Source organism: Vulpes vulpes, chromosome 13, assembly GCF_048418805.1.
Source record: "Vulpes vulpes isolate BD-2025 chromosome 13, VulVul3, whole genome shotgun sequence".
Classification (NCBI taxonomy): Eukaryota; Metazoa; Chordata; class Mammalia; order Carnivora; family Canidae; genus Vulpes; species Vulpes vulpes.
The window spans coordinates 120650240-120671112 of NC_132792.1; the positions used below are offsets into that span (position 1 = coordinate 120650240).

General features: G+C 55.2%; 1 protein-coding gene across 3 annotated transcripts in view; it reads left to right on the forward strand.

The window, feature by feature from the left end:
- The window catches only part of CNIH3 (cornichon family AMPA receptor auxiliary protein 3), a 215471-nt gene that overhangs the window by 175170 nt on the left and 19428 nt on the right, over positions 1 to 20873 (forward strand). For all 3 annotated transcript variants that reach the window (XM_072732665.1, XM_072732663.1, XM_072732664.1), the window contains one exon: positions 20166 to 20278. In XM_072732665.1, coding sequence (XP_072588766.1) covers positions 20166 to 20278 — 113 coding nt within the window. The remainder of the gene's footprint in view (positions 1 to 20165; positions 20279 to 20873) is intronic.

Genomic DNA, 20873 nt, shown 5'->3' on the forward strand with positions numbered 1-20873 from the left:
TGTAGTCGGGAGAGCTTTGCTGGTGGCCTCGGGGTTCCTCCCTCACCCCTGTCCCTGGGGTGGCCATTGGGGCATCCCTGGGCTCTGACTCCCAGAGTCCTGCCTTCCAGAAGTCCTTATGTTTCCCACACCTTTGTGGTCCTCAGAGGCACCCAGATGCCACCCTGGGACACCCCGGCATTTATCCCTGCACCTGCGGGACCCACCCTCCTCTGGTGTGATGACTGCCATCTCAGCTGGTTCTTGGCCTACAAGTCACATGCAGGCTAAGAGCCTTGGACCAAAGGCATCATCCCAATTTCAAGAGACTGTTGTGGGTGGGTTAGCCTGAAGGAAGGCATGGTGCCCTCTGCCTGCATGGGTTTACTGGGCCTGGCACATCAGGGTGGCTTAAACACCAGAAATTCATCTCCTCATGGTTCTGGAGGCTGGGAGTCCAAGATTATTGTAGGCTGGTTGGTTCCTTCTGAGGTCACGCCTTGGCTTACAGACGGCTGCCTTCCCAGGTGTCGTCCCTCTGTACGTTTGTGTCCTCTTACAAAGACTCGTGACCCTATTTACCTTAATTACTGCCTTATGCACCCTCTCTCCAAATACAGTTACATTCTGAGGTGCTGGGGGTTGGGACTCCAACATACGAGTTCTATGGGGATGGGATCCATGTGCCAGAGAAGAGTTTTAATGGAAATGACATCCACGTGCTGGGGAGGAAGGATGGCCTTCCCTTGGTGAGTAACAGTGAGTAGTGGGGGCCTGGGTTCAGACTTCACTGGCGGTGTCCTGTCATCCACGGGAGTAGTCCGTGATAGCAAGGGCAAGATGTTGCTCCTTTCTGTGGGATTTGTTGCATGTTTATCTGAGCAAAGCCTGTGAAGATTGCCCCATCATTCCCAAGGGGAGGCAGTCCACACGGTAGGGACGGGAGCTGCCGCCCGGAGCAGCGTGCAGAGCCAGCTGCCCTACCGAGCGCCCGCAGCTGAGTCCCAGTCATGCGTCACGCTAACCAGCTCCGGCTCCTGTCTCCCCGGCTGGCCCGGGTCAGCACCATGCCGTGTCTGGGATGTGCGCTCTCACAGAAGTGCTGCTTGCTGAAGTCATGTACTTATTCTATTTAATTTATAGAACATGCTCTCCCAGGAGATCCCTGGCACTTCCCTGTCCAGAAATTGTAACTTGGTAGCAGACCAGCATGGCCCATTCTGGGGCTGGTGGAATAAGGAGCACGACCCACGCGTGGTGCTCTCTGTGCACATGGGGCCGGAAGAGGGGCTTGGGTCCTTTCTCTGTGCTGGAGGGCCACACCTGCTTAGGCGTCGAAGCCTGGCCCTAGAGGCAGAAGGAAAGTTTTCTCTGGGACCATGACACATACTATTACCATGTGTGGCGGAGAACATGCCAGCTGTCTTGTGAAGTGCTCAACTGGACCATCTCACTTAACGTCCCCTCTGATGTGGCATTATTGTGATGCAGGTGTCCCTGTGGTCCCCTCTCACTGATGGTCATGAGGCCATCCAGCCAGGAACCCAAGCGGGTCCCAGTTTTGGTGGTCCTTTCCCAGAGTGCACTCTGGTTTTTCTTTGTTTGTTTTGATTGTAAATGTAGCATGTCCTCATTTTCACTAGGAAATGATGCTAAGTTAATATGAAGGAAGTATTAACAAACCGCCAACCCTCCTCCATCCCTAACCCTCTGACCTGACGGCAGCAGCTGGGGCCTGCGTCCCTGCACTCACGTGTCCGTGCTCTTTCAGTCACAAGTGTGTGTGCATACACACCCACACACACTCTCTCTCAGAGTTGTCTTCTTTGTTGTTTTTCCCAATAATGGGAAAATTGTTTTTTTGTGCCTTGTTCTTCCCCACACACTGGACGTGATGGACCATTCTCTAGGTCACCACTACAGATCTAACTCTCTTAAAAATGGAAACGAGTTTGCACAAACAGCCATTATATGCCATACTACATGCCATCTGTCATCATACCCTTGTCCATGGGCACTCTGTTTTTAGTTTTGTTCATTTGGCCTCAACCATAGCCCCACCGTGAGCTCCTTCGTGAGTTTCTAACCCTTTTAAAATTGTTGGGTTGGGGGATCCCTGGGTGGCTCAGCAGTTTAGCACCGCCTTCGGCCCAGGGTGCAATCCTAGAGACCCAGGATCGAGTCCCACGTCCGGCTCCCTGCATGGAGCCTGCTTCTCCCTCTGCCTGTGTCTCTGCCTCTCTCTCTCTCTCTCTGTGTGTCTCATGAATAAATAAATAAATAAAATCTTAAAAAAAAAAACAAAACTTCAGGTTGAAGAGTGTGTGAACTTGTACTTTAAATGGAATTACCAACAGTTTGAAGCAACGTGTGAGCAATGTGTGCTGCCCGCACTGGCACAAGAGGGTGTGTCGCGGTCACCAGCAGTTCCCGGGGAGCCCAGGGGCTGACCTACTGTCCGCAGCCCCAGCAGGACACTGTTTGTTGATCAGTTTCCCAGTCCTGGCAGCACATTCACATTTCCCTGGGAGCTTTTAAAATCTGGATACAGGGGCCTCACACGATGTCTCCCTTAACTAGTCCAGGGGGCACGGAAAATGGTGTTTTCAAAAGCCCCCTGGTGACTGTGATGGTCTCCAGGGTGGAGAGCTCCTGGGAGACCCTGCAGACACTAGGCCCCTATCCCCCTTCCTGGGTCTCCCGTGGATGGGCAGTGGGGACTCTGCTGGAGGCTCCGGTGGTCTCCTTCGGCCAGCCGCCCCTTACTCCCTGCAGGACTATCCCAGTCCTGCAGAGCACATGGCTGGTCAGAGCTGACTTTGGCCATTGCACAAAGTCCCCTGATGGCTTTCAGAGCCTCTAGGACCCTGTAGGACAGGCACTGCTCTTGAGAGGACCTTCTCACCCAGGGCGGTTGGGAGTGCTCTTTCCGGGAGAGAAGAGGGTGTCCACACAGCCCTAGTTCATGACCAGAGACACATGCAAGTTCCAGTGATGTCCTCCTGTGCAGGGGTCGTGTTGTTTATGTCACGCAACACGCAGACCACAAGTTCCTCCACGTGGCACCCACCCCGTGTCTTCACCCTGTGAGCTACTGTGATGCACATGGTGCCAGGGGAGACGCACCCCCACGCTGAGGTGTAGAGGAGTTTTGGTCCCTTCCATGGCACGATGGTACCCTGCTGTTTGCTGCGCCTTGAGTGAGAACAGTTAGAACACATCAGTGGCTGGTGTGGGAAGCCTGCAGGCCAGCAGGGACTCGGGTGTTCTACGTGTGTGTGCACACGTGTGAGTGCACCCATGTGCGGTGCGGTGGAGGAGGTGTGCAGACGCTCACCTTGTTCTGCCTCACACTGCTGGGTGCTGCGTGTGGACCCTGCTCACAGCTGGCGGGAGGGCTGGCAGGGTCCTGCAGAACCACGACATAGTTCACGTGCCTAAAAATACCAGGAATGTTTATGCTTCGTGAAAAAAGATGAGCTTATGTCTTTCAAGAAACAAATTGTGTCAGAAACTCTATCCTTAGCTCAAGGAGCCAGCCTGGCCAGTGAGACACCCCCAGCCCCCCCGGGACAGCAGGAGGTGGGGAGCTGGCTGTGGTCCCGGCCTGGCCCACGTAATTATTAACTGTGAGCGCTAACACTCGCAAAGTGCTCTTCAGGACACTGGTTTTTAACCTTGGCTGCACACTGGAATCTCCTGGGGGAATTTTAGGAACTGTTGTCTGATCCCCAGAGATTCTGACTTAATTGGTTCAGAATAAATCCTGGCTGTCCCGAGTTTTAAAACTTCCTTGGGGTGATTCTAATGTTTAGCCTTTTGGTAAACAGGCTTCATTGTTCAGGTTTACTGATGCATTTCAGCCGCGTTGGTGGCCTGGCCGCAGGGGCTTTGCTGGGCTGGTGGCTGCCCCTCCTTGGCCCTGCCCTCCCCACCAGCATGGGGCTGCGTGGGGTGCATAGGCATCCAGTCACTAGCCCCAGAACCTCTTCTGCTGGCCAGGAAGGGTAGGGTTTCAGAGGTCAGCTCCAACAAGAAACAGGACAGGGGTCTTGGCTGCTGCCTGCATTTTAGAGCCCCCCCACCCCCTGGGGGTTTCAAGAAATGCCAAGGCTCTGGACCCAACCTCTGGGTTTCTAGTGCAGTGCTGAGGTTTGCATGGGAGCTTCACGTTTTCGTTGGGGGAGGGGGGGAGGTCAAATGTAAGGTAATATTGACCAAGCAGGATGACAACAAATGCCTGCACAGTCTTCCTTCACCAAGACCCATGTGTGCTCCGTCTGTTCCTCTGTCCCCCACTGCGAAGAGCCCACACTCGTGCACGCACCGGGACCATTTGATTGCACGTCTTATGGTTTTTCACCCCAAAGGCATTCGCCAGCACAACACAGTACATGGTCGTGTCCAGGACACTGATGACGACGTCTCATTATAATCCGGGGACATTTCCCCTGCTCCCCGTAAAAGTGCTTTATAGCTTGTTTTTTGCAAAAAAATTCCAGGATCCAGTTAAGTACTGCATCTCCCATTTGGTTGTCACATTTCCTGCAGTCTCTTTCAGTCTAGAACAGTCTTTGTACTGTCTCAGGACAGTGACGGTTCCAAAGAATCCCTGAGTGGGTGGTTGTTCAGGGTCCCCACAGTGTGTGAGGAGCCACAGCGGGGCTGAGAGGCCCGCGTCGGGGACCCAGAGTCCTGCTTGCCGTGTGAATGTTCACATGCACACAGGATGCTGGCCCCGTTGTGTGCTCCTAGTGTCCCTAGTGTCCTCTGTTCTCCCAGAAGTGGCCCTGAGTGCTCGTGAGTAAGCGGGGCCCTGGTGCTGGGCTCCCTACCTCTATCCTGCTCTGCCTGGTACCCTCCTGTCTCTAGTCCTATCTCAGGTCAGGGCCCCTCCCTGCCCCACTGGCTGGCTGCCCCTTCATGGGCTCCCTCCAATTCTGTCTCCTTCCAGCTCATTCTGGAATGTGTCTGGACCAGTTCCCTCTTTCCTGTGTACCTTCTGACTCTTGTCGCTACAACTCTGCCTTCCCTGTCTTCAGACACATTGTCTTCCTTGTCTTACAAAGTGTCACTGACCTTGGTAACCCTTTGTTACGAACACATGTGGTGTTCTTTCATATGTCACCAGATTCTGGAAAGAGCCCCGCTCACCCCTACTCATCTGAGAATCTCCTGCGACGTGGCAGGTGCTCCTTTCATTCCATGGAAACTGGTATCTTGAAGGTCACCAGTGACGTCTCAAAGACCAAATCCAAAAGCCTGATGTATTCACTCTCAGCCCCTTTGGCTTTCTGAAGCACTTCACTGCTGGTCATCTTTCCTTTCTGGTGCCCGGCAGGAGAGCACTTCAGTTTCCCTCTGTCCTGTGCACATGCTCCTCTCTCTGCCTTAATCCCCTTCTCCACCGTGAAGACTGGTGTCCATTTGAGTCCTGCCCTTGGCCTTGTCTTTTTCCTGTTCTGTATTAAGAGTTGCAGTCAGCAACCTGTAGTCATATACTTACTGCAAATTTGTTTTACTAGACCCATTTAATATTTTAAGCATCTGAAAAAATTCACACAAGAATCGATTTTCAGCTTGCTTTTGGGAAAAGATGTACAAAATCTGGCAATACTAGAACTCTTTCCTTCAAGATAGCCATCAGCTGGGGTTGGGCGGCAGGTGACCCTTCTGCTGGGAGGTGTGTTCCTCAGACTCCCTGCACCGTCCCCTCCTGCATCCCTGTGTGCTGTGCACATCTGAGCGCGAGTCCACCTCCCTGGGGCTCACCTACCCCGGGACTGGGACTTCTGTCATCATTCATGTTGGAACGGCCCCCAAACTATGCCTTCTCCTAGCTCGCTCTCTCTGGAATTCCAGGCTAGCACTGATCATCTGCAGAGCACCTGTACCTGGTTCTACATCTTGTACCTCAAACTCAGTATTGGGGTCAGACGTGCTGAAGAACCAGTGGGTGTGAGCCAGTTCACCTCTGTGGGTGTGAGCCAGTTGAGAACAGACACGAGAGTCCAGATGAGGGTTAAAAATACAGTGTTACAGCTGGCCAGCTGCAGGGACAGTCATGATGGGACTCCAGTACCTTCAAGTATGAGACAGAGAGAGACACAGAGACAGACACACACAGAGAGAAAGTGCCGCAGAGGGGTGGGCTCTGGGCTTGTGCTGGCACCGAGGTGGGCTTTAGGCCCTGACCATGTAGGGACAGGCAGGGCCTGGAGCAAGAGAAGCTAGGCCACAGGCTTCCTCCCTGATGTTTCCTCAACATGTGGAAGCAGCTGGTGGAAAGTCCTGTTTTACCAGTTAAAGCAGGAATCCCGAGAGGGATGTTGAAGGGTTCCTTCAGCCTGCCATAAACACGATGCCTTACAACCTACTCTTCCAGTTGACTGTGTTGGTTGATGGAGACACCGTCTTCCATGTCACTCAGGTTGGATAGCACACCTGTCCTCGCCTGTGGGTTCTGTTGCCCACGTGCTTCATGAATTACAACCCACCTCCCCCAAGTCCCTTTCTTAAGGGCTCAGACTCTCTTCTTGTGCCTGGACTGTTGCGGTAGCTTACTAGCTGGGTTTCCTCCCTCTGGCCTTTGGTCTGTTTTCCAGTCCTCCTCCCGGTTTCACCGTGCATGTCATTGGAGTGATCTAAGCAAACCTTGATCAGGTAAGACCACCTTATCCCAAAACCTTCTCTGGGCCCCGGTGTTGGAGCACAAATCACTGATACTTAGCAGTGCTTCTAGGGCTGTCTATAATTTCTCCTCACCTTATGGAAGCCTACTTCCTTTCAAGCACTTATCTGTTCACCAGCATTTATTGAGTACCTACTATGTGCCAGGGATTGTGCCAAATGCTGTGAATAGAGATGTGTGAGACTGCCCTGGGATTTCCTTTCCTTTAAAAAAAAAATTATTTATTTGAGAGAGTGAGCATGAATAGGGGGAGGGGCAGAGGCAGAGAGAGAAACAGACTCCCTGCTGAGCAGGGTGCCCAGTGTGGGACTCGATCTCAGGACCCTGAGACCATGACCTGAGCTGAAGATAGATCCCAAATGGACTGAGGCCCCCAGCCACCCCTATGATTTCCTTTCTTTATGCCTTTTCTTACATGATTTTATCACCTAGAATGTTCTCTGTTGGCTAAAATATTATCTTTTGGTTCCAACTCAGATGTTTCTTCCATGAAACTTCCTCTAATCCACTAAACAAGAAATATTCTCTGCCCTTTCCGTCCTCCTGGATTCCTTACAGTTGGCCTGCAGAGTGAAGCCCAGTCTGTGTCTCCTCCCACCCAAGTGCCCTGAGGCACCTGTACAGTCCTGGTGCACAGGAGGCACTCAGCCAATGAGTGCTCATAACATTCCTGCATTTTCTCCAAAGCAGGAAATAAAACAAACCCAGAAAAAAGTGTTTAAAAACACGAGTGAATTACGCATGATCCTAGGTATTGCTAAATATAGCCGTACAGAGACAAACATGTCATGATTAATTAACACGTTGGTGAGCCACCTACAATCCATTCTGAAATAAAGCCATGTCTAAAAATGTTAAATAATGTTCCTTCATCTCTTACTTTTCATTCCCACTGCAGCTGACTTTAGAGTTGTTTTTTTTTAATGATTATTTATTTATTTGAGAGAGAGAGAGAGAGAGAGAACGGGAGGGAGGGAGAGAGTCTCACGGGGGGAGAGACTCCCCACTGAGCAGAGCCCAACTGAGGCTCGATCCCACGACCCTGGATGTGTCTCTGGTTTTCAGATGCCACTTCTCTGAAGGCGCAGGTTGACACCAGTGTGGTGGGGAGATGTCCTGACCGCAGCGTGCTAGGGTGCAGCACTTCCTCGAGGAGCCTTATGGGGTTTAGTTACTGGATTAAAATTTGTCAGCGTTAACCTCAGTCGGGGCACAGCCAAGCACAACTGGAAGAATCTAAGAAATTTGGAACCAGGATAGAGCTTTCCAGAGTTTTCCAGGTGGTTGCCAGAGCAACTCGGGGATCAGTTTCTGGGGGAACTAAAAACTTCTATTTTAAAAGTACCCAGTTGATCATCAGCCAGAAGCAAAACAACCAAACAATAAGGTACACATTGGAAATCCTTACAAAGATAAGCATTTTCTCAAAACTGGAAATCGTTCAAGCTATGAGGAATATTTTGACCCTGGAGTGGTGTCTCCAGCGCTGTGTTAACCAGCAGGACACACAGCCTCCTCTGTGGCGGAGGGTTTGGAACCAAATCACTGCCCAGCGGGCTTTCAGGATGTGTCAGCAGTTTTACCAAAAAGCCAAACAGAGCAGCACCGCGGGGAGTTGCGTGAGCGTCTGCCGATTGCGGCCTGGTCCGAGAGGATTCTAGCGGCGGTGTTGGCATCCCTGCTCCCGCCGTGCCTCGCTTGCCTGCACCGCTGGCTGCTCGTGCTGTGTGCAGGTCTGGGGGCCGCAAAGCTGCTGGGATCAGAGGTCAGGGCTGCAGCCCCGCGGAGTCACCGAGGAGTAGGTTGGGGTGTGGGCAACAAAAATGCTTGGAGCAGGGCTTTCTGGGAGGAGAGGGGCAGAGTGGGAGCTGTTTGCTCCCTGCAATGACACCTGCCTGTGCTCACACCTCCTTCGTGCAACGTGTGACCTTCATGTCCTGTCATGTCCAAGCAGCCTCCACGAGGCCTGGGCTCCATGAAGTCACAGCTGTGTCCAGACACCAGCTTGGGGGTTAGACGGGATGGCACCGTAGCCCTGTGGAGCTCTCCTGGAGTTCTCCATCAGAACAGCGTCACAAGAGCGCGTCCTTCTGACCCCCGCTCCTGAAAGTCATTGAGTTGCCTGGTTGTGACAAACTCCTCCTGTGGCCCCGAGGACAACGTCGAAGATTTGGGAGCAGGAGGAGGAGTGAGCTGACCCGGTCCCCGCCATCTGCAACGAGCCTATGCACACCGAGCGCCCTTGCTTCACAGGATCGTGACAGCTGCGAGGTGGCGGGAAGGGGCTGCACCCCCAGGCCAGGTGGGCCCCCACAGTGGCGGGAGGGCAGGAGCCCTGGTGCAGGCAGGTGGGTGGGTGGGGGTGGCCACAGGGCAGTGATGAGCTGCAGCGGGGGCATCCATGACACATGTGGACTAGTGATTACTGGTGGTGACTCCGGGACACCTGACAGCATGGCCAACGAGACAGGTGTCCCTAGCACCACTGTTTGCATCCCTGCAAGCCGATGGCCGGTGCTCAGTGTTTCTGCCGATCCCGAGCCCCGAGTCAGCCGGCGTGGGGAAGGAACCGGTGGGGGCCAGCGCATCGCCCTGTGCCTCTCGCCCCCAGACCTCCCTGGCTCTGCCCTGTGCCCCAAGCCAGCGGGCATTTTCTCCCCTAACTGCAGGGTTCGGCCGTCCTGTCTCTGACTTTCAGCCTCTGCCACCTTGGGCTCCCAGGCTCTTCCTTCTCTCCTCGTCCCAGTCCCTGCACGTAGGGGGGCCCGGCTGGATTTGGTTCTCCGCCTTCTGTGCTCAGCACCTCCTGCCAGGCGATCTGAGTTCCATCTGCCGTGTTTCCTCAGCCTCCGGGTCCCCACTGTGAGGACCGATCCTGCACCCCGCTGTCCCGTGGGCACCTCTGATGCTGGCCCCGCCGAGCCTGTGGTCCCCCCAGAACACCTGCTCATCTGGTGCTCCCCCTCTGGCTCTCATGAGCCCACTGCTGCCTTCGGTGTCGAGCCCGTCAGCGCGGCTCTGTCCCTCCTGCGCACCCTGTCCTAGCCACCATGGACCCTCCAGAGAAGGAGCGAGGCCAGAAGATGACTCTGGGCAGCCGCCCCCAGGCCCTGGGCCCCAGACCTCCAGCCACAGGTTTTGCAGTTCCTTGTGTCACGCTCCATCTTTCCCAGCATGTGTTTTCCACACCGGGGTGCAAGCTTCATGCTGACCCCGTCCCCTGCCAGCACATGGACCCTGGCACAGCGAGTGTTGAGGGGATGAGTAAGCACCGTGGACGCACGTCCTGGGTCTGCTGGGGAGTCACAGAGGCCGTCCGTCTCCACTGCAGCTGAGGCTGGGGATGAGATCGCTCCAGGAACGGGGTTGATGGAGTTGGGGGAGATGCACAGAACACAAGGACTTTGAGATTTGGGTACAGTGAAGCATTTAAAGTAAATCGAACAGAACCATACCAGGTGGAGCAGGCGGGATCTTTGAGGAGGTGACCGTGGGTGGATTCACAGATGAGGAGGAGCCTGCCATGAAGAGGTCTGGGGAGGGACTCTCTGGTCAGGGGCCATGGCACATGCTAAGGCCCTGAGGTAGCGACAGGCAGGCTGGGTTTGAGGATCTGCAATGGGATGAGTATGGCTTGTGTGAGTGGGCAAGGGGGTAGAGGGGAAGGAGTCAGGAGGGCATGGAGGCCGGGTCCTGTAGGGCCTTAGAGGTCATTGTAAGGAGTCGGGTCTTGTTCTAGAAGCAACGGGGAGGCATGCAGGGTGGAGCAGAGAAGTAACATGACCTAATTTATATTTCAGAAAGATCTCTGTGGGTCCTGGTGAAAGTGGTCTGGGAGCCGAGGTCTGGGCCGAGGGAGGAGCCCGGCCAAGGGGGAGTCAGGCAGAGGGGGAGGGACTGAGGTGGGAGGGGCCAAGGGGGGTCTGGGAGGACAGCTGGTCAGGAGGCCGCTGTAGTTCCTCTGACGGGTGGCAGAGGCTTGCTCTGGCCATGGTGTGTCCTGTCTCTGCGGCTGGGCCTTTGCCCATGGCTGCCTGCTGGGTTGTGTGCCTGCCTCAGTTTCCCCACTGCCCGTCGTTTAGGCTTGCTTACCGCTAAGTGTTGTGCACTTTCTGTTGTTCAGCCGGGGTCCCTCCTGCCAGCCTAGGGATGCAGGGATACAGGAGCAGCGGCACCTCCAGTGCCTGTCACTGTCCTTGGCACGCATTTGTTGAGTGAATAAATGGTGAATTTGCCAGGCGCTGTGCTGGTAGAGCTGTGTGGGGAGACTCCCCTCCCTCCAATGTGCACACGGGCAGGGCTCCAGGGGATGTGGCAGTCATTCCTGGGAAGCACGGGAGCTGCAGTGCTTCGGAGTAGTTAACAGTGTTGCGGGCAGCAATCAGACACCCCAGGATATGTGGCATTTTGGGGACAGAAGTGAGCAGAGGGAGAGGATTTTAAAAATCTGCAAGCACTGGGCACGCCTGGGTGGCTCAGTGGTTGAGCGTCTGCCTTTGGCCCAGAGCGTGACCCCAGGACCCTGGGATAGAGTCCCGCATCGGGTTCCCTGCATGGAGCCTGCTTCTCCCTCTGCCTGTGTCTCTGCCTCTCTGTGTCTCTCATGAATAAATAAAATCTTTAAAAAAAAATCTGCAAGCACTGGAAATGGACTGGAGAGGAAAGGGAAGACACGTTGGCTTAATTTTCAAGAGAGCTTAATTACTGCTTTTTACAAGGCATACGGGGAGCTTGAGCTGACAAGAACTGCAGGGCCGGCAGGAGTGTGCACATCGGAGCATCTTCTCACCGTGGCGGTTATCTGCTGGGTGTCGCTTGTGCCAGAAGCAACGTTCAGGCCTTCACCTGCACTAACTCACCCCTCATGATAGTCCTGTGAAGTAGGCACCTGTATTGGTCCCATTTTATAGATGAAACTGAGTCCCTTGTCATTCGACAGCCCACGGCTCTGGGCTTGGCCATCGGCTTGCTCTCCTCCCTCAATCTGGTACTGTTCACGCCGGGACAGTGCCCCCGAGCCTCCTGGAAGCAAACGTGACCTTATGATTTTGCCTCTTCTCTAAATGTGAATTGGTGAATTGAATTCCTGGTAAACTGTGGCATACACCAGCCACCACCAACTTTACCAGATTTGGAGAAACACACGTGTACTCAGGTGACCCTAGCATGACATGGGGATGGAGGGGCACCAGCCCTGCGTGAAATCTGTCAGATTGTATCCTGTGTTCCTGCGATGATGCAGGCTGGAGAGGGTACCTCCGCCGTGGACACGCCACGTACACGTGGACCTGTGTGACTGGACCCACACTGTGCAGGGACCATGTGGGCCAGTGTTGCCCCTGCCCGAGGGCTCTGGGTCGGGTCGCTGGCCCACCTCCCTGTGTCCCTGCCATGGGCGCTCCGCAAACGGGACCCGACAACTCTCCTTCCCCCCCCCGCCCCCCCCACACACTTGTCCGCTTGTTCAATTTACCCTGCTTTGCCTGTTCTGAGCAAAAAGTCTCCGAGCAGCTGGAGGGAATAGGTAATTAATGCACTTTCGCACTGTTAAGTAGGATGATTGTCTGTTTTTATTCTGGAGAGGCTCTCCTGGGGGAGCCGATGCCGTCTCTCAGGCCCTGCACCGCTACGAGGCTCACTCAATTAAGACACTGTCTGTGGTACAACCTGAAGCAGCGCGTCCTGTTCCATCAAAGGTTTGGCAACAGAAGCCTCTGTGCAGAGGGCTCCATCCATCCCTTCGTGCTGGGCTGGCAGGGCAGGGCGGGGAAAGCAGCAGGGGTGAGCAGGGAGGGCAGGGACTGCAGGCCCAGTCTTGGAGCCTACATCCTCTGGGACCTCAAGGATGGTCAACTCAACCCAACTCGCCCACCATGCGCCTGATTTTCTGTTTGGGGCTGTGGGCACCAGGAGAGGAAGTCATGTGGCCTGCCCTGCCAAGAGAGATGCCCACCACCATGCCCCACAGCCTCAAGGCTATAAGAAACTGGTATGAAGGGTTTCTGGTCTCTGTGTCACCTCCTTGGGAGATTTATAAGTCATGTCATTCTGGGACACGGGAGCATGTGATGATCTTATAGCACAATGAAGGCTGACACCAATGCCCTTGGGGATGCCCTCTGCCTTCCCCAGAGCAGAGTCCTCCCACCTCCAAGGAGCACGTGCAGAGCGAGCATTTGTCTCCCCGCTTCCTGCCCTGAGCTGCTCGCACACTGCCCCTCTGTGCTCAGGCTCCCGTTTGGTTGTGCTGCAGACTCCATGCACACTGTGCATACATGCACACCGTGCACACAACACACACTGTGGTCTCCGCTCACCACACTTCCCAGCCTTCATGCCCAGTGAGTGCTCACAGTACATATCTGCTGAGTGTGAATGTGGGCTCTTCAGCACCAGCAGGTGTGCTGGTGAAATCCTTGCCCCTCTGCCCTTCTGCCTCTAGAACATTCCCTCCTGTTGGCATCTCATCTCTCAGATAGTCTGAGCTCTGCGTAATCACTCCCTGTATCCTGCCCACAGTTCCTCCCCTCACCATCCCTGGCTTAAAGACCAGGAGTACAGGAGTGGATAGCCGAGGGTGACTTCAGATCTCCAGACTCCGCATGCACTTGTAAGAGGATTCCATCCCTTTGAAAAGGTGGTGTTGAGAGAGGACTTCTACTCTTACCCCTTCACGGGGCTCTTGGGTCCCAGCTAACAGTGTGTGAGGAAGTGGCAGAGAGGCTTTTGAAATGCAAGTGTGTCTAAAAACAGTGACAAGAGGCAGGTTGGAGGAACCCAAAAGGAACAAGGCGCCTCCCAAATCTGGAAAGCCAGAGAAAGGAGCCATAAAGGGCGGGGAGGGGGAGCACAGGCAGTCAGCGGGGCTAGAGGCTGGGGGTTCGGTTGGTGAAGGAGGCTGTGGGACAGCACCCCACCCCCCGCGGCCACCTGTCCTAGGAAGATGCCAGGCCAACCCTTGGAGGTTTCTCCCCAGGGTGTTCTCCTGCATGGCGGCGGCTGGGGGCACTGCTCTCTCCTGTGCAGGCTGCCTGCCCAGGACAGTCCACGAGGGCAGGATGTCACAGCCCCGCGGATGGAGGGGGGTTGGGGGTGAGGTCTTTGAAATGGAAGTCTGTGCCTCGTGTCCTCTTCACACCCCTGGCCTGTGACTCTTAGCACAACTGTTTAACAAAATCACCTGGGCAGATTCCTGGCCCGGAGTAGACTGCTAAGAACCTAGCAATCTGCATTTTAACGTGCGCACCCCAGGCGATTGTGGTGCAGGCGGCTGGTGGGTCCTACTTCAGGAATCGGTGCTGAGTGCCATCAACTTGAATGTGCTCTAAGCCCTTGGGGATTCTGTTAGAGTATCAGTTCTGGTTCCGTGGGTCTGGAGCAGAACCCCAATTCTACCTTTCTCACAAGCTCCTGGGTGATGCTGGTGGTGCTGGTCCAGGGAGCACCGTGTGAGGGACATGTTCCCAGCACGGAAGGGCCCACTTAGACCTACAAAATCTGAAACTCTGGGGTGGGCCCCAGCCATCTGTGTTTTAGCAACAACCCCAGCTGATTCGGAGGTACCAGGAAGTTTGGGGAGCACAGCTATGAGGGTGATGCTTGAGGAAATGGGCAGGGTAGGAGGTCCAGGGAGCTGAGTGGTTGGCAAGCCCATTCTGTTCCATCTGCTCCTAGTTTCCCTCTCCTGCAGGAACTGCCTAGACCCTTGAATTTGGACAGAAGGAACCTTCTTCCCTGTGGGGTTGGGCAGGCACACCTCCTCATGGATCGAGGTGCAGGATTTCCCCAGCATGTGGTGTGGCCAGTGGTCAGGGCCCATGAGAAGGGGCAGGAGGGCCAGGGGTGCCCCAGCCAATGGCCAGCCATCAGGGCAGGAAGGATCCCGTAGCTCTGGGGCCTGTGGCAGGGTATGGGAGAGCCAGAGCAATCCCAGGTGACGGTGTGAGTGTCTAACACGTGTGGCAGGTGGCACAGCTTTGTCTCACCTTGAGGGTGGGGCTGAGCTGTGAACTGGACCATTCCCAGGCTGGGTAGCCAAGAGCAGTCGGCAGTGGGGATGTGGGTTCACTCCTATCTTCTCTCCCTGGGCCACTGTTGCAGAGAAGTGAGTCCATGTGGGCAAGAGAGCCCCAGAACCTCCCCTGATTCCTGATTTGGATGAGATATGCTCAGGGAGGGTGGGTGGAGGAGAGGGTGGACCGATTTGATTCTTCTGTCCTTGCATGCTGGGACCCAGGTAGAGAACGCCTCTTGCTGTTTTTGTCCAATTCTCTGTGGGTTTTGGTGTACAGAAAAGGCCCACAGGGAAAATGATCGGGGACTGGCTCCCCTCGAGGCTGGGCCCAGTCCCTGGGATCAACCAAGCGGGTCTGACTTAGACCCTGACAATGATGCCAACAAGGATGCTGCTGGCTGTGTGGGGCGCAGAACCAGGCCATGGTTCCTTTTTTTTTTTTTTAAAGGTTTTATTTATTTATTCATGAGAGACAGAGAGAGAGAGAGAGAGAGTCAGAGACATAGGCAGAGGGAGAAGCAGGCTCCATGCAGGGAGCCCAACGTGGGACTCGATCCTGGGTCTCCAGGATGACACCCTGGGCTGAAGTAGGCACTAAACCGCTGAGCCACCCGGGCTGCCCTGAGGCCCATGGTTCCTGGGGACATGCATCAGCATGCATCACATGAGCTCATGGTGGCTCTCCACGTCTACTCTAGGCGATTCTGTGCTAGGTACTTATGTGCCAGGGTCATCCGCTCACCTCTTAGGATATTTTTTGGACATTGATGCAAATTTCAGGAAGTCAAACACTTGAACTGGCTGGCACCATTAAATGGTCATTCAGGTCAGCCCAACCCCAAGCCTAGCTGTTGGGTGTCCCGGCTAATCGTGCCATCGGAGGCCAGGGCGCCAGTCCACAGCACGAGGGGATCAGAGGCCTTTAGGGAGGCTGGCCAGGGAGCCCAAACTGCTCCCTGCTCCTTGCTCCCACCTGGCATGGGCTCTAACCCGCTGCCTTCCAGGAGTGGTTTACCCAGAGTGACTGCAGAGAAAGTGCCCTCCTTCGAGCAAAGGGACTCAGAAGGTTTCCTGCCAGCACTTGGGATGCTTTTCTCCTAATCTTCCAGTGCAGCAGAATCCCAGGTTCCCAGGCATGCGACCTTTCTTTCCCTCTGTCCCGTCGTGCCTCCCCTGAGGTGAATCAGGTGTGCGATTACTCACCTGGGGACAGCGGAGCCGGTGTCTCCACCTGGGTGGTTATGAGAAGATTGCCTCTTCCCTGCTCATCCAGGAGGGCTCCTGTTTGGGGAATCAAATGAAAGGGTGTTATCCTTTTTTTTCACACCCGTGGGCCCTGGGGCAGATAGACACAGAGACCTAGATGTCCTTAAAAACAGGCAGAGCCTGGGTTTTCATGGTCAGAGAGGCAGGTTTGGTTTCTCTCTCCACTTGGGGAAGCTGGGGGCTTTGTTTCAGTGTGTGTGTGGTTTAGGGGAGACTAGGTGGAGAATTAGGAAGCCAAAATCGGTCCTGGGTAAGAGCGACAAGTGACCTACCTGAGTGTGGATTAGCTGGTACATGATAGTGACAATAAGGGTCATGACAGTGCACCTCTGCCTTTGATGTGGCTTCGCCTCCCATAACAGCCTCCTCCATAGGAGAGGCTGTGTTCCTAGGCCATGGGGGCTGGTGTTTACAGATAAGGGAACTAAGACCCCACAGGGTTAGCTGCATTTCTTAGGACCACACAGTGACCGTCACGTAACTATCAGAACTCATATAACACTTGGAGGTGGAGGCGAATATTTTGAGCCCAATGTGCTTATAGTGAAAAGCTTGTTGTCTGAGTCTACGGAGACTGGGTCTCACAGCTGCCACTCCCTGAAAGCTGAACACAGCCCTGGTGGCTTCCCTGTGTGGCTTCCCAGTGGCTCTCAGTATGTGTGTGGTCCCAGCACACTTTCTCCAGCGACTCAGCTGGCCCGTCCACCTGGGATGTATGGTGAGAGGCAGGAGCAGGTGCGCGGCCATCGGGCTCGTTCTGCACCATTGTCCCCTCCTCCCCCCCATCCCGGGAGGTCCCATCCTTCTGCTCTTTCACATCCCTCTCCCTGTGCACCAGGAGAGTGCCCTGGCATCCTGCAGCCCCTCTGCCTGTCAGGGGTGAAGTAAGACAAAGGTGCAGCCTCATTGCATCCCACTCCCGTAACACGTAGGGCTACCAGCCAGCAGCAGATTGTTTGTGGGCTAAAGCCAGGAAAGAACACAACACACACGCCAGTGAATGGGAAGACATGCAAATGCAGTTAAATCACTTTGAAGACAAATCAAGTAAAATCGTCAGGAGAACATGTTTGTGGATTCAGGAGCTGAGCCGAGGGGTGCGTGTTCTGCTGGACACAGTGCATGTGTATAAGGAAGGAAACCTGCCAGAATGTTCTTGCCCTGGCCCTGGAGGGGGTGCGGAGGCCCAGGGCAGTAGGGGCAGTAGAAATAAAAGAGGAAGAACAACCACAAGTGGCAGTGAAAGAAAAATGGCAGATAGGAGAGGGAAAAGGTGACACAGAGGAGTCAGAGCTGGTGGCTGTGGGCAGCCACGGGTCGTCCGCGAGGGTGGCTTTGCAGAGGCTGGAGGTTGGGAAATATCTGGGTGAGATCCAGGCTCTGCCTGGATGAGATGGCGAGCCTGGGAGCCTGGGCAGGGAGTCACGAGTGATGGTAGAGGTTGGGGAGTGGGTGAAATCAGTGAGGTCTTCCTGGACAAGTGCAAGCTCTGCTCGTGCTCCCAGACTGAGGCCCTCACAGACGGAGTAAAATCACGTTTGCCCCGGGCTCCATGCCAGTACATGGTGAGGTGGTGGCCCTTCCAGGTGTCTTGTGCTGGACCCACCCTCTGCTGGGTCCCTAGGGCACCTCTCCCTGTTTGTGGGCCTCTGGCCTCCCTGTGTGGTGAGGTCTCCCCGTCCTCTGCTCTGGGTGGAGTGAGTGCAGCCCCTCGCAGTCCCACCAGACCTGCATGGGGTGGCATAGTCAGTGTTTCTGGCTCTGCAAATCAGGCAAGTGGGGCTTCCTCCTTGCATGGACCACACCTGCATGGAGGCAGCTCCTCTGTTCACTGGGGGGAGAATGAGGTTGGTGTCATTCAGCAGCTTTTCCTAGGAAAACCCAACCCTCTCCAGTGTGGGGATGTGGCTCAAGGTCAAGGGTGTGCTCACTGGGGTCAAGGGTCAAGGTGATCTGTATGTAGCAGGTAAGCTCAGAGTAGAGCATCCAGTCCAGCTGCCACGTGGGGATGAGCATGAAGGCCCCATGGTCATCAGCCCCGCTGTGCTGGCCGTGCTCATGAGGAGCAATGCTGGGGGATAGAGGGATGAGCCCGGCCCCACTGTTCCCACAGGTACCTCATCCTGTGTCTGACTAGATGGGTCAAATCATACTATGGTGAGAGGCAACCCCTGAATCTCAGCAGCTTAAAGGCCACTGGCCTATTCACACTCACATGCTCCTCCATCACCTGGGCCCTCTTCTCACCTGGGGTTTCGGGTGGACGGGCTACTCCCCACCCTAATGCCCTCGCAGTGTCGGGGAGAGAAGGGCCTCAGAGTGGGTGGCATTGGCTGGCCGGTGCTAGGGTCTGGCTGCTGGCGTGCTGCTGTGTGTGACTCACCCAGTGTGATCCCCAGAGGTGGGCACTGTGCAGCCAGTGTGGACACCTGGCAGCCTGTCACCGGCCCTGTGGTTTAGGGGTGAGGGGCAGGTCCTCATATCCACACCATTGTGGCTGGAAGCAAGCAGGACGGGACCCCGCACTCTAGCGAGGTGGGGGAGAAATGGGAGGAGCCTCTCGCATTGGTAGGGGTGCTATCCAGAGACAGTAAGAGGCCACTGGGAGAAGGCCCCAGAAGAGCACGGTTGGCAGTTTCCCTCTGTGTGGTGACAGTGACCAACCTCCCTGCTTGGAAGGTTGAAGCTTCCACTGTAAATCAAGCCCTGAAGATGGGAGAGGCCCTGGGCCTGAAATCCAGCATGGACTCCGCAGGGGAGGTGAGCAGGGCTGCAGCCGGGACACTTGGTGGGCGGTCCTGTGAGGAGGGGCTGTGGGGATGCCCACTCTTCCCCGGTGGCCGAGGCCTGCAGGCTGGCTGTGACCTGGGCTGCTGTGTCTGGAAAGCTGGCCCCATTGGTGGGACTCCAGAGCTCCTCGATTCCAAGGCATGGGTCCATGCGTTCATCCCTGAGCAGACTCCTGGGTAAGGAAGATGCTGCTTGGTCGTGAAGCACATCTCTTACAGGGTCGTCTGGGGCAGTTAAGCCCCGTGAACACAGGAAGGGATGAAGGAGCCCAAAGATGGGACAGTTTGAGGCGGTCTGTTTCCTGTCCACAGAAACCCTGGCTGGTGAGCCAGGCTGCATCCGTAAGGCCAGCAGTCCATGCCGCAGACCCACACCCTGGCCGGTTCACCGAATCCCACACTTGCTCAGTCTAGGAGACAGCGCGGGTGTGTGTGCTGGGGGTGGGAGGAGGACACTGACTCGTTGGGGGAGGGGAAGGTCCAGGAGGTCCGCCAGGTGAGGTCAGGGAGCACGAAGCGGGCCTGAGAGGGCTGCAGGAGCTGCAGGGGTGAGGGATGGTCTGAGTGGGGCTTCCCTTAGGAAGCAGCATTTGAGATAAGCCCACGAAACTGGCTGGAAAGATTTTTCTAGGAGCTCAGAGGCATTCATGCCGGCTCAACAATGGGCCTCGCACTGGCTCCTACGTGATGGGGAAGATGGTGCACTCCCTCTCCATCTCTGGGTTTCTTTACTGGCCTGGGGAACCACATTTCTTCTTTACGGTCACAACTTTGATTTCTGTTACGACGTAAATATCCTGGGGAATTTGTAATGACTTTAAACTCTTTTTACCAATAAATAAATAAATAAATAAATAAATAAAAATAAACTCTCTTTACCACTTATCCCTGGCGTGGCTGCATTGGGGCTGGGGAGCCTGGTCTTCCTGCCAGCTCCCCCAGCATCTCCTGGTCCAGGCTGGCCTCTCTGTCCTCCCTGGTCACTGCCATTCTCTTTGGGCTCCCCTGGTCCACCTACCATCAGGAGAAATTCTGTTTTTCCTGGCCCGCCCACATTTAAAACAAAAACACATATTTGCTTTAGGTTTGCCAGGTTGTAGAGGAGGGTACGTAGGCCTGGAAAGCCAGGAGCAGGGCACTTACAGGATCGCGGGTGTTTCTCTTCTCGCTTTCCACGGCCAGGCAAGGATGACCCCTAGAAGCAATAGCCCATTCTGGTAAGTAGGGTGCCTGAGAGCCTGTGTTTGCTGCACGTGGGCGTGAAGCGTGGCTGTGGGGCCACAGGGAGGAGGATGTAGCAGAGATGGGCTACATCTGATTCGGTGCCGCTGCAGGAAGGCCTCTGGGTGGCCAGTGCATTGGCAGCCTGGGGGCAGGAGTGACCGTACCCCCTGTAATGCAGGCCTGTGTCTCTGCCCCCCTGCAGCTGGTGCTACCAGAATACTGCATCCACAGCCTCTTCTGCATCATGTTCCTGTGTGCTCAGGAGTGGCTCACCCTGGGGCTGAACGTCCCTCTACTTTTCTATCACTTCTGGAGGTAAGTCTGGAGGTGGGGCTGCTCTGTGCTTCCTCCTATCTGCTTGGGCACCGGCCCTCCAGAGACAATGACCCCCAAACAGACTGGCTGCCCTGTGCCTCCCTCCCTTCTCTGCCTTTTGGAGACCTGTTCTCCGCGGCCTTCTTTGCAAGCTACTCGTAGATGGCACCCCGTGAGGGAAGGCCTCTCTCACCAGCTCCACATGCTGCAGCCTCAGCCCACAGGGATCGTTGTTGAAAGCAGCTGCAGCTATTCAAAATCACCCCCAAATGGAAACAGTCCACATGGTTACCAACAGATGAATGGACAGACACACGGTATGTCCTTGCAAAGACACATTATTTGGTAATAAAAGGCAGTGATGTAGTGATATGCACTGCGACATGGATGAGCCCTGAGCGTGACAAGTGAAAGAAGCCAGGCCCAAAAGGCCATTCATGTGAAATGTCCAGAAGGGGCAAGTCTGAAGGGAAGGGAAGTAGGCGGTGGTTGCCAGGGGCCGGGAGGGTCAGGTGGGGCCTGCTAACAGGTGCGGACTTACTTCTTTTGGTGTGAAGATGTCCCCAAACTAGGTGCTAGTGATAACAGGACAATT